Raw genomic sequence first — 14130 nt, 5'->3', positions numbered from 1 at the left:
TGCCACGATGGCACAGAGGCAATGAATATAGAGTAAACACACTAAAACATTCAACTAGATGGATTAAAGTCTAACAGGATGTTTCCATACATGTACTTGTACCTCTGTCTGGTAGTGGATTCATAGTTATCTAACATCTGAGTGCTGGCCACCTCCAGGTTCCAGTCACACATTTCCAGCAGCTTCAGACACTCAGACCTGCTCCTCAGCCCCAAACAGAACAACTGCTCCACCTGTGTGCACACATTACAAACAAACAAACATACATCTGAGGTATAGCAGAACAAATCAGTGTGTGTCTGGTGCTTTTACACCTCCATGGTTGTGCCTGATTCCATGACCGTTTATACTTCATTGTCTTTTATCGTCGAAACTTTACTCTGACAAATCAAAAGCCCTCAAGTGTTCCATTGTATCCAAACACATCATGTATCCTCCAGGAGACTCTGAGAACACCTCAAAGTGTCTACATGTCTTTGTCCTTTATAGCCATAAGATTGCTGCAGCAATAGAGAAGCCAGGTGTTCCCTGAAGGATAAACAAAGCCCCTATTGTTACCTGATCAACTAAGTGAACATTACACTCAGCAACTTCAAATATTCGAGCTGTGTGCAGTTACAGTTTATCCTATACATCATAACTGGTGAGTGCTGAATTGGATGAAGTTCAGCATCGTACACCAATTTACCGCTGAGTGCCCCTCGGCTCTCGCTGCAACACACCGTATTGGCCCATTTCTCAGACTCTTTACTTTGATACTAGTATTCATTTCTTGTTTTGCTATAGCTTCGTCTGTAATTAGCAGGGGGATTTATTTTATTTCACAACACTACGAAAATGTAACAAAAAGGTGACAAAGTTGGATGTTTTTTCCACCGCTGACACTTCTGGCAGACAAGAGCATGAAGACAATGGTAATTGAGACCACTTAGCCATACGGATGGAGAGCAGCAGCCCCAGAGGATTCACAACAGTCTGCTGCACATGTGACACTGCATGGAACGGAGGTGCTGGGGTGTTCTGACGGAGAGGCAGCATGCTGGGGACTCGAGAGTATAGCTGCGGTGTTACAATGCCATAATGACATGACATATGTAAGTGGAGTGCATGGTGAGGAGGAACGGAAAAGCAGCAGTGAGCTGATGAACGGGGGGTTATGAGCTGCGTTTGTCGGACTACAGCTCCACTGACTCACGCCGACAATCATTCACAGTGGACATCAACAGGCAGAGTATCAACACGGCAAGAAGCTAATGGGCAATGCTGTGTTGTTGTGAAAAGGGGGGGGGTTGTTTTGCTTGAAAAGTCTTAAGACAGTTTTAGAACTTCGGTTGATGAAGATTAAAGATAATTACTGGTAAAACAATGTGAAAACAGAAGCAGCAAACCTGGTTTCAATCAGGCGGAAAAAATCATGAAGAAAAACACCTTCCAGTAATGTCTAATAAAAGCTCTCACCTTTAGGTAGTGCACAGCGTACTGGATGTTCCAGTTGTGGTTCTGGAGGGCAGCGTGGCACTCCTCTATCGTCACGCCATGAACGGCTTCCTGGACCTGGACCAGACAACTATTTTAATCATACAAAACAACTTTAAATCTACATTAATATGTGCGGTATATGGAGATAAAAGTCATATAGAACTCATTTTCACATATATACACTTCCTGTCAAGTAAGACCTTTTCTAGAGGGACAGCAGGAAAGCTTTGTTTGCTATTTTTCAGCATAAACCATTGATTCGGCCCCACTTTCATCCCAGAAAGGTTCTTTGATTTCTTCTAATTTCATTTACTCAACCAATCAATTCTCATTTCAGCAATCTGATTTGAAAGGAAAGTAATTGTGTGAGGACGATGGGATTCTACAACTGCGTATTCAATTTTGTCGTTACAAATATTCAATGTTTGACAAGTCTAAACTGCTGTGTCATCTGTTGCTATTACAGCATCAATTACAGCTGCTGATTGGGACTCGTCAAAGCTTTGTATTTAACATCACTGCAGTCCAATTTATATCATTACTTCCAAAAGCCTGATCAATGCAACAGCTATTGTCTTTGGTGATGCACTTCAGTTTGGTCAGATTCAGATGTCAACAGAAGTATCAAAAGTTTCATCTTCAAACACCAATTATGTTATGAAATAAGAAATTAGACTGTGTGCTTTCTCCCTTTTCAGGTTTGTATTGGAACTTCTAAGTCTCAATTATTTTTCATAGTAGAAATTTGTATTTACATTTTAGACATACATCATAATTTGGTAAACTGAAGTGAAACAGGAAGGCGCGCACGCACAAACACACACGCACACACACACACACACACTCTATCACAGTTATTGCATTCTGAACAGCCTTACCATTTTAACCTTGTCCGCTGTGAGTCTGCTACCGTCTGTACTGGTGCAATGGGCAGTGCTAGACGGCGCCACCGGCCCGTCCGTACAAACACGGGGGAGACTAACTGATGGCTTCATCCCAGACCGCGTTCCACCAAGGCTGCTGTTATTATTGGAGGAGAAATTGGACTTTAGCTCGTTCTGCTGGAGGAGTCCCTGTGCCTGGGCGTGTCCCTGTAGTGTCTGGCTGCTGACCACCATGGGTCTGACAGTCGCAGTATTAGCTTGCCGTACATGCCTCTCCTCCACGCTGCTGGATGTTAAGCTCTCTGCCTCCTTGAAGAAGCGGTCATAACGATCGAGGTAGGGCGGCCTCTCCGGCAGAAGGTAATAGTGGGTGTTACTGACTTTACGTCCATCACGGACGATAGGGAGGATACAGGGACCTTTGGTGATGAGGTCCTTCCCTTGTGCCTGGATTACTTTGGGTGCAGCATATTTGGGATCAGAGGCAAAGCTGTGTGTGGTAGGCATGAGTTTACCTGGAGAGGTGGAGAGGTAGGTGCCATACGTGTGTGCTGAGGGGCAGGAGGTGAGGGGAACCTGCATGGTGCTGGGGCTGACAGAGTAGACTCTCTGCTGTGGGGAGCTCACTGCCAGGCTCATGGGGCTGGGAGTCCTGGAGCCGGGCTGGGACAAAGGGTCTCTAGGAGGGATCTGAGGTGGTCGGTCCTGGTCTGGACTTGGACTGTCCTCTGTGGTGTCAGGTGGCGTTGGGGACAGAGAGAGGTCTTTAGACCGACGAGCAGATGAGTAATCCCCCCTTTTGATGGGGCGAGGGGGGATGGGGACACGAGGAGGGATCTGTGGTTTGTCTTCACTAGAGGAAAGGACGCCATCCTGGGTTTGCAGTGGATGAGGACATGAGTTCTCAGATGATGAGCCTGACTGAGCAGCACTTCCTGTCGGCACGTTGAGTCTCCTCATGCACTCTTGCTGGAGTTCTTGGAAGATCTCTGCTGACTGGGAGAACGAGGTAGTTGGAACCTGGCTGTGCTTGCTGGGAACAAAAAGGTTGTCCTCCAGGCCTGGTCTGTCTGGACCTCTGGAGACGTAAGCCTCACCACCGACCTTCTGGGAGGAGAGATCCTCATCTGGGCTACATCTGTCTCTCTGCTCTTCCTCATGCTGCTTCTCCAAGCTGTTGATTGAACTCACCTTTGGGGAGAGAGAGCATTCACATGTAACACTGAAACGTCCACATCACTTCTGTTCCATTCGTCTCCTGGATAAACCTGCCTTTTACACTCAACTCATGTTATCAGGTTACATTGCTTCTGACCTTACCTCCATGTCATCTTCATCCTGGGCCACATCGTCATACGCCGGGGGTGGGGGTAACGGACGGGCATCCCAGTCAACTACAGGAATGGGGTGAAGAGGTCGTGGCAGTGACTTCGACGGACTCTGAGGTGGTGTCCTGTCCAGGATATTTTCTGCTTCTAACACCAATTTCGCAAGTGAGGGGACTGGAATTTCCACCACAGGGGAGGGGGAGGGTGTGGGTGGGGTGAAGTCCTCTCCAAAGTCAATGAGGGACACTTCACTGTTGAGGCAGTGGCCTGACCCCAAAGTCCTTGCACCCCCCTGCTTGGAGGCAGAGACCCACGCAGCAGGTTTGAGTTTAAGGCCTTTGACAGAAGCCGTTTTCCGAAGTGATAATCTCTTCAGTCCTGCAGATGTCAGATCATCATCCCCATTTACCGGATCATAACAAGGTTCTAGAGAGGAACACATCATATCGCTCATTACTTCACTTCCATGTCTCAGTGTCAAGAGAGTGAGGACACTGTATGATTACGTCAGACCGCAAAATACAACATGCGCACTCTTCCAAACCTCCAAATTAGTCCCAAAGTGAAGAGCAGGGACACCAATTAAAGGGGCGCAGGGATGGAAGGGTGGAAACATAGTGACAAGAGGAAATGTCAAATAAAAGTACAAAGAGAATCACTGCAAAAAACAGGCAAAAAACAAGAGACAAAATGATGGGTTGTACCTTTAAGGAGTGGAGCTAGGAGGGAACAGAGAGGGCAGGAGCAATGGGTGAGGAGCTGCTGAGAGAAACCAGACTTACTCTTGATTACCACTGCTGGTTGAGGAGGGCGGGGAGGGGGGTCCTCTGAACACATTAAATCAAACGGCCACCGCAGACAAGAGAAAAAAAGAGGAGGGAAATTATAGCAACATAGATGAGAAAAGATTAGAAATAAGCAGCGGGGGGGGGGGGGGGGGGGGGCAAATCCAAGAAGAGTCAGAAAGTAAAAAACTATTTTGTTGGTAGTTTTGAACACAGTTCACAGGCATTATGATATGTTTGGAAACTCTGGGTGGTGGGAAAACTTTGAACACACAGTGTTCAAATCACCATTGTTTAGGTTCAGTTGCTGGACGTGTGAGACAACTGTATTATTCCACGTCATTCTTTTGGATTTTCATCCCAGCTGGAGTGTGAGTCTAATGTTCACCTTATGCTCTGACTTGTTCACCATCTACTCCTCATGGAAATAAACAGCTCTCCTTGCTACCGGCCTCTGTTACAAATTAAGTTAAAATAAAGTGAAACCATCTTGCTGTGAATTATTAATAAATATTTATCTGTCTATTAAGCTCTGTAAAGAAAGCTGCATTATAAATAATAATATTTAGAGGTGTGACGACACACTCAGCTCACCAGATAAGACGATACACGATATTGGGTTCACAGGAAAGAGACAAGATTTTTCATATTAATTTCAAGAAAACTAAATGACAAAATATATGACTAGACACTCCTTGTCTAGGCATACATTTTGTCATTTTATTTTTTTTTTAATTATAATTCTTCAGCAGTCACAAAACAATGCAGGGGCATTTTGAAATCTTTTATAACAGCATCCATGCATGACCTGAGCATGAGATTTTGAATTTCTTTCCTTTTTTTCCCCAATAATATGTGCAAAACTGTGAGACCCAAGTACTACAGTACTGTCAATGCAAACAGAGACAGAGTGCGTCTACCGAAGCGCTACCTTCCACACAGGAGTGTGGCCATAGTGATAGTTCTTTACTCCTCATGGCATTGTGCTGTTAAACACACACTGTGGTCTGTTAATGAAGAACAGGCGTTTATTCTAAGAGCTGAATGGAGCCGTACAGAGAGATGCACAGCGAGGCAGTGCTCCATGTCAGTGATCGTGTCCGACTCCGCCTCTCTTCTCTCGCTCTTTCTGTGACAAAAATCCACGAACTGAGCAGCAACATCTCCATCACTTCATGTTCTACATTGTTTATGTCAAGGTAAAAAATCCCATCACAGCAGTTTTGCACAGCCGGCACTGTGGCATCAGCATGATGACTGTTGTTACAACTCAATGCTCTCCGTCTAAAATTCATGTCTCTTGTAACTGTGGTGTGGTAGAGTTAACTCACTTTTAGCTCGTCCAGGCAGCTGAGTGGGCCGAGCAGCACTGAGGTCTGAGCCAAGAACATCAGGAGGATCCATTGGATTCCCGAGGTACAAACTAGAGGAGGGATGAACAAACTTAATTGGAGAAAATGGTGAATGTGATTGAAGCTGATGGTCACAGTAGTTTTGGTTTAATGTGCTACTGCCATCTGGTGGTAAAAGTGTAAAAGGACTATATTTCAGCAGTGCAAGACAGAGATTCCTGAAGAGTTAGTGTCATACCTAAAGTAGCACAATGTGATAATAGTATTTATTATCTAAACTAATTAAACTGAGTGTTTTCAAAACTAAAAGAAGAGCAATTACTCGTCAATCCTGTCAGGGAAGCCCCAGCAGCGATGAGGGTTAGGATCTCCGTGGCCGGTGTGTATGAAGCTGTTCTTGAGTGGGCGGCTGATGTCATGAGCTGACAAACCTGCTACTGATGTTACCACATTCCTTGGGAACTGGCCGACCTTAAGGGTACGTCTGTTCTGACCTCGCCACCAGTAATGTTCTGCCCTGAAAAAGCAGATATAGTTGATCACAATGAAACAGTACTGTCATGGAACCATGATTCACATCATTTAAACTGTTTTCCTGCTGTGCTGCCAACATGCTTCACATAATCTTTCCTGCCCTATAAAGTTTCTCTGTGAAAGCTCCTCGGTGGGGTATTTATAATTGGACACCAAGAATATCAACGGCACACGTTTATATCTGTGAAGTCCTTCTACATCAGACAATGCTAAAAACCTTTTTTGCTTGTTTGCTGACATGTTTTTTTCAGGTATCAGTCATTGTCAGCTGTCATTAAACACACACCTGCCCTCTATGATGGTGATGACATCATTGACCTGAATATGGAGTTTGTCTGGCTCGTCAAAGTCCTGCAGAGCACACATGTCTGTTGGCATTGTCTGAAAGAGACAAATGTATTCCAGTGAAGAGACATTCAAATAGCAAATCCAGCAACTCTATTTTTATGTCCAGTAGAGGGAGCTAAGGGTTCATTTTATGCAATACTGATTTGCTGAAGGAACTTGTTTTGTGAAAAATACAACATTGAAAAATATTTTAACTATGGTCCAAATTATATTTCACTCAAATTACAGTAGAGATTGTGTGAGTGATGGGATCCTTCCAACAATCACAGGAGAAGTGTTCCAGCTTGAGGCTCGTCTAACCCGATCTGTCTAAATGAGTGTATTTCCAATCAAGATCCATTTATTGGATGATGATTTGTTTACACACCCTTTGCCAGGTTGCAGTAAAAGATGGGCTAAAATTGGTAACTTGTCAGACCAACGTATACATCTATGTGCGGCGATTACTGATGATAAGTTTGAGGGCCATGCAAATTCAGTTTCGGACAATATATGAAAAACAGTGTGCCTACCTCGAGCAGAAACTCCCGCAAGGCTACAAAGGTAGGCCTGTCGTCTGTTTTCTGAGCCCAACACTGCAGCATGACGTTGTAGATATCCTGTGGACAGTCCTCCTGGCTTAGGGAGGCGTTCGCCTTCTTTGTCAATCTTGTGCAGGATCTGGAATTCAAAGCACAGACAAAGTTAAACTGTGAGGCGTACTGTGGCATTTGTATCTTCCTGAGCAGATATACGCTTAAAGGTATTTTTTTTTCCCAACCTGGCTCCCGTTAAGGCCAGCCAAGGCTCTTGGCCATGTGTGAACATCTCCCACAGCGTAACTCCGAACATCCATGTGTCTGTAGCATGAGAGAACGTTCTGGTCTTCAGACTCTCTGGGCACACCTGCATCACAGGGACAACATGTTACAAGGAGCACCTATGAATCCTAATGCAGAAGTAAAAACAGAAACAGATAATCTGTGAAACTTCCTGTAACATCTACTACCTGATCTCACTTCTAATCATTATATATTCACCCTCGCATTAAATCCAGTCTACTCACCATGCAAAGGGAACTTTACGATGTTCTTGCATAACATAATGCTCATGGTTGTTGGGCAGCGCCCTCATCAGGCCAAAGTCCCCAATCTTCACTCTGTGAGCTGAGGCCAGCAGGATGTTCCTGATGAGACAGTCATTGTTTGAAAGGTTTCTGTATTTCTAAAACTAATTTTGTGTGCTGCAGACATTTATTTTGTATGACAGTTCACACATAATCCCTGTGAAAAGACATGCCGAGGCATATAAGTGTACTGCTAGGAAAATAGCCCTGTAGCATATCATCTTTTGCACATCTACTAATTGTCATTAACAAATAACTTTTATGGGCCATTTCTCTTTCTCTGAACTATCTATACTGCGGCAGAAGAGTGTAAGTGCTGAAGTTGGGCATGGCTGTAGTCCACCCAGCATATCCAGCCAAGAGGTGACTCATTCTGCCTGTGGGCCAAGTCTCACAGTAATGGGCTGTAAACTTCTGGGTGGAGAAGAAGTGAGGACCAAATAAATAAATGAACCTGCTAGAAAAAGTACTGAAAGTAAAAATACAACAGAAAACAAGCTGGCTACCAATCGATTGGAGTCATAATGTATGTAGCTGCAGTGTTTGAGCTACTTGTCGGCTGTTTCAGTGACTTACCTGGCTGCAAGGTCCCTGTGGATAAACCTCCTGTGTTCCAGGTAAGCCATGCCACAGGCAACCTGCACAGCATACTGACACAGTGTGTGGATCAACACCGGGCCCTGTGGACGAACACAACGCAAACGCTCCAGTAGAGAACCCAAGAGGAGCCAGCTCAGTCACCTGCAGGACATATAAGGAAAGAACAAGCAAAAGGAGAAGTCAAATCAGGAAAGAGTTGCTGAAAAGACGAAAACAAACGAGAGAAGAAAGCTCACAATGAGTGAGGATAATAGCACTGAAACCAATGATTGCAAAAGTGACAGTACAGTACTCAAAATCACATTTTTCCCGTCAGTCCCTTCCCTCCTTTGACAGAAAATGGATGCAAGTCTTGATTTTAATACAAAAGACAACTGTGTGTGTGTGTGTGTTTGTGTGTGCGTGTGTTTGTGTGTGTGCACGCGCACTACCATCTTCATTGGGTGTGTGAGCACCACACCGTAGAGACGAATGAGGTTCTGGTGGTCAAGGGAGTGCATTGCATTGACTTCACAGATGAAGTCTTCCAGAGCGTCAGGCTGGCTGAGTACGTCTGTCTTCAGACATTTCACAGCTACATTAAGCTGCAACATTTAAACAGACACAAAAACATTTCAAATACCGAAGTACTGAAGTAACAGAGTATTCTCATGACAAAAAAACACACTGATGCACCTGATTTTTACCACAAAATGTAAACAGGAAACAACAGAATGAGCATGAATGTGCATCATCCTCTTATATATGCTACATATATAAATTTGCATGGGTTTCCTCACCACCTTTCCTGCAGGTGTCAGCCACTCCCCCTCTCTTAACAACACCAAAGGATCCGTCCCCGAGCTTCTCAAGTAGTGTCAGATCCTTCTCTGGGATGAGACATGTCAGAGTCTGCTGGCCATCAAGAGGAGCACTTTCACCAGGCTGGGTGGCCAGGACTCCATCCCCCAAGGGGAGGTGTGGGAGAAAGCTTGCGAAAAGAGGAGGCTGGTTGGCCCTGCTGGGGGAAATCTCCTCCCGTCTGGGCGTTTGCCGCTAAACACCTAGAAAGATATAGACAGAGAGAAAGGCAGGATGTCTGTGTCTTTCATGAGTCATTTCACTACAATGATTTAATTGAATGCAGGTTAAGTGACAAAAATCTAAGCTGAAGTGCGACTAAACTCTTAATAATCTAGCAGTATAAAAACACTTTTATAGAAAGGAACGCCCTCTTCATCCTGCTTCCTCTTCACATTCTACACACACATAAGTGAGACACAGCGCCACACTGTGCAGTGTGTCTCACCACACTGAAACAGGTTTTATATTTGTACATGTGTTGAAGAACGAACACGCAACACATGGTGAAGTGTGTTCAACAAAGCCTAAAGGCTACAAAGTCAGTAGGACACTAAGCACACTGATGAAGATGTACCAACATGTGCACACCAGCATACACTTATCATTAGGAGAGGGAGAAATTGGCTGCTGAAATACAGACAAAACAGCCAGAATGACCTAGCTGTCAGGAAGTACTCATTGGGAAGCACAATTAGATTAAGTGCCCAGAATGTTTCTGTGTGCACGTGTGTGTGTGTGTGAGAGAGTGAGTGAGTCTACATGAGTTTTCCATTCCCCTGAATGTGATCTAATACAATGTGGACATTGTGGGGAATCTTCTTAACTATTTACAAAAATAGAATTCATGGACACTGGTGCTGCTGTCACATTCTGAAGATATAAAGGTGAAATCATTCATTCATCATCATTTTAATCACTTTTAACTGGAAAAAATTCCACTGAAGCGCATAAAATCCATGTAAACTAATTCATTGCTCAGTTGAAAGAAATGGCCTCATCAGTGAGACAGAGGTGTCAGTGAATACGCAGTACCAAACATATTTCACTGGCCAGATATAAACAGTAGCAAGGGGTGTGTGGTTTCACAGTCACACTGGACCAGACATGACATAATGCTGAAGACCTTTTTATACACATCTCTGTGGCGTGCACACAAGTGTGTGTGTGTGTGTGTGTGTGTGTGTGTGTGTGTGTGTGTCTTGGTGGTAAGTGGATTTCTAATAAGAGGCTGGATATTTTAAATATTCTGACGATGGCACGCGCACGCACGCACGCACACAGACACACACACACAGCACATACACACAAGCATGGCGCAAACATACACATACAGGGGGCTGAAGAAGCAGATAACTGGATGGTGCCAGAGCCGGAAACAGACAGGTGTAATTTTAGACAGCAACCATCGACCTCTGAGCAACACAAGCCCTCAGCCAGCAGACAGACAGACAGACACACACACACACACACGCCTGCACACACAGTCCTGGTTGAAACTTTATTTTGTTTTGTTCAGTTTATCGTCAGGCCTGTTTTAAGGAAAGTTTAAGGACAGTTATTTCTTAAAACAGAAACTCCATGCGTTAAAGTTTCTGTGAATGAATGAATGAATGAATTAATGCATGCAGCATGCTGTTTCTCCGTCATCAACTCTGACTTAATTTGTCAGTGTGGACCAGTTCATTCTCATGTGAACAGTCAAGCTGTTCTGCTTTCTGGAGGAATCTTCATTACACAAGAGCACACACACACTAGTTTTTAAGACAGTAACACAACAAGGAAACAAAAATCACTTTTCCGTCATAATCAAGACATTTGTGCGCATTTGCACACACACACACACACACACACACACACACACACACACACACACACACACACACAATAAATATAATCCCAGACAGATAGACAGACAGATACCAAAGAGGAAACATAATGCTAAGCGAACCATGCATCATGACAAATTAGTCCTATATTTGTTGTGTGCGTGCGCGTGTGCTATGACACCTTGCTCATCCACGACTTGCGCTTGCACATGGCTTTCCGCCTTTTCACGGCCTCCCACAATCGCCGCTGGCCTTTATCAAGAGAAAAAGAAACAGTCACCACTAAAAGGACCTGTTATATGGTACATATTAAATCCTTCAGCATCTTCAGGAGCACAAACACACTCACCAGGTCGACCCATGCCAATCTTCTCCAGGTCTTCATTCTTAACATAGTCAAAATGTGACAGCCGCGTGACATTAAGGTCGTCTCTTATACGCAGGAAGTACTGCTGCAACTGCAGCTCTATCAGCAGTTCCAGCAGCCATTCCGTGCCTTCTTCACACTGCATGCTACTGCCCAGTTTCTGCAAAACAAACACAGAACACAACGTGTTGGTTATTGCTCAAATCTGAAAAATGCAATAAGAAGGTAACTTTGTTGAAGAATGGAACTTTGCACAACCAAAGTACAGTTGTGCAACACTGCACTGCGAAATCATAGCTACTTAAAGCACTGAGAGGTTTCCATTACTGTCTAAATACCAGAAACATATCGGCAGTCATAAACTCTTTGCAGCCTATACTTACATACTGTACACACCACTGAATTATATCACATTAAAGCACACACGCTCAGTAATAGCCCACCTACACTGTAGCATGAACTACTAGAGATATTCCTGGCTTTGATTACACACATTCTGAATAATTCTAGTGTTAATTTGTAAAACATGTAATAATGGGCTGCCATTATTGTCTCACAGCATTCAGGAAAGCATGAGAGAAATGCTTCTCATCTGGGGTCAATCATAGCAGAAAAGCCTGTAAAGCCTCAAAATAAGGACTGTATTTAATCAATTTCATACACAGCTACAGAATGCCTTTACTAAATCAGATAAGAACACATTTCTTAACATAGATCAAAAACAAGTGATTTACAAAGATATGTTTGATGACAGTAAAAAACAAATAAGCTATTTATATTCCAGAAGGCCTTCAAAGAACTTGGCAGAAAAAACAAGAAACTGTCCGGTTGTTTTATTAATGCTGCTCCACATTGTTATTGTGTAACCACATGAATTAATACAAAAATGACAAATATCCCTAATCTGCAACAATAGACATGGGACCATAAGGTGCGGCTCTGGGGCATAAAGGTTATTGTACCGTGTAGTAATTAGACTCTATGAATGAGGAACTTCCTGCGCTGGCTGACGCAAGGTCATAAGGTCGACAGGAAAGAGTACAAGGGGTCACATCCTCCACTGTGTCATTCTCGGCTTGCTAAGCAGTCACTTCCGAGATCATGTCTCTTTCAGTCACAAACACACACACACAGATAATACACCTACTATTTTTCAGTGGATTGAACAAGCGGGACGCTTTGACTTGACTAAGTCAGCAGGAGGCTTTGTCCATTTGTAGAATTCTTTCAGACTGACACTGTTGAGACAAGCTCCTGGTTAATATCCAAATATTTCAGCCTATTATAGCCTGTAGGACCTTGGATCCACAGCAGGAGATGCCGTCCACACAGATAAAACAACAGCTGCAATCATTTGAATCTGAATATTTTGCATTTTGCTGCATCATGTTTGACTCCAACACTGAGGAACAAGAATCAAATTGCCTTTCTCCTGTTCAGCTCTGCCTGTTGATGTGGTCTGCAGGCAACACTGTTGATTGAGGTTCCAGTTTTCACTGACATTGAAACAAAACACCCATTCTCTTATGCATCTCGGCATTCTTGAAAATTCATTTTAGTGATTGAATATAAATTTCCTAAACTGGGTATTTAACTTGACCTGTTACTCTCCATGTCCACACCAATGGAGCCCTGAGTCTAATCTTCTCTTTGAATCAACATGTAAGTGTTATTTCACGGGACAGTGCCAGAGACGCAAGGCAGCTTCCTGACAGGCCTCTTTCATGACAGTGACATACCTGAAGCCTTCGGGGTCAAAATCAAGGTGTGAAAGTCTACATGATAAAGGCTTTTGCTAATTTAAAACCAAAACCATACCAAACATCTTGTACCTTAAGGAATATATACAATAGAAAGATGAACACTTTTCTTTTTGGTCATATTGTTTATAATACCTTAGTGTCTTCTGTCATAAATTTAGTTTTCGTAGAGTAAGGGATGGAATGCACATGTCTGGCTGCAGCAATCTGAGCAATGGAGGCCAGAAGTCTAGTTATTAACACTTGAAATTCTATAATCAGTCTGTTTTTTTTTTGTTTTTTTAATATTCACATTTATTGCCATAAAGAACATGGAAACCAAAAAATGAGGGGCGGAGGCAACAACAAGAGAGAAAGGATGGAGGGATGATGAAATGTAAAAGTAATGCAATGACATGACATCCCTGGTGAGAAATACCTCTGGCCACATCTCATTCCACATGGAGGTGGAGAAATACACTCACACACACACACACACACAGACCTCCTGGCCAAAGCCATGTCCTGTATCACATCTGCTCCAACATCCTGCTGCAAAAACAACAAGCCTTGCAGTCAGTCCAGCTGGACACACACACAGCACAAATATATTTTAGAGTCAAGAAAAAACATCAGACTGCACAAGCAGATTAGACATAGGACTTACAACTTACTCGATAGACATGAAAGTGTGCCAGGAAAGGGAATGACTTTTTCAGCTTGTCAAAGCGCCGCATCCTGAAATCCTCAGTCTAGATAAATGAAGGTGCAGAAATGCTTAAATGGTCAGTGGTGTCTATTCGTCTTTCAAACCATCACCACAGCCACAGTCCTCCCGATCTAAGGATCTCAGTCTCTGATGGAAGAAATTCACCAACTCCTTAGATCCAGATTCACACCCACCAACCCAAGAGGGTAAGAAAAAATGTCCTATAATCCT

At 43.6% G+C, this 14130-nt stretch overlaps 1 protein-coding gene across 1 annotated transcript; it reads right to left on the bottom strand.

Moving 5' to 3' along the window:
* Window positions 1-102: 102 nt before the first annotated feature.
* Window positions 103-13927, bottom strand: LOC144740249 (activated CDC42 kinase 1-like; the record flags this gene model as incomplete). Its single annotated transcript, XM_078623118.1, is given in 23 exon segments — window positions 103-233; window positions 1459-1554; window positions 2358-3554; window positions 3684-4117; window positions 4396-4518; window positions 5808-5899; window positions 6151-6345; window positions 6649-6743; window positions 7223-7324; window positions 7326-7370; window positions 7471-7490; window positions 7493-7629; window positions 7756-7875; window positions 8392-8537; window positions 8539-8556; window positions 8847-8999; window positions 9195-9224; window positions 9226-9326; window positions 9370-9418; window positions 9420-9458; window positions 11266-11336; window positions 11434-11611; window positions 13865-13927. Coding segments are annotated over 23 exon segments (3635 nt in total), but the record flags the coding sequence as incomplete, so codon positions are not given.
* Window positions 13928-14130: the final 203 nt, after the last annotated feature.

Source organism: Lampetra planeri, unplaced genomic scaffold (genome assembly GCF_965212315.1).
Source record: "Lampetra planeri unplaced genomic scaffold, kcLamPlan1.2.h2 scaffold_1992, whole genome shotgun sequence".
Taxonomy (NCBI): Eukaryota; Metazoa; Chordata; class Hyperoartia; order Petromyzontiformes; family Petromyzontidae; genus Lampetra; species Lampetra planeri.
Note: the sequence above shows the minus strand (reverse complement) of the source record. Positions and strands in the feature narration are given on the sequence as shown.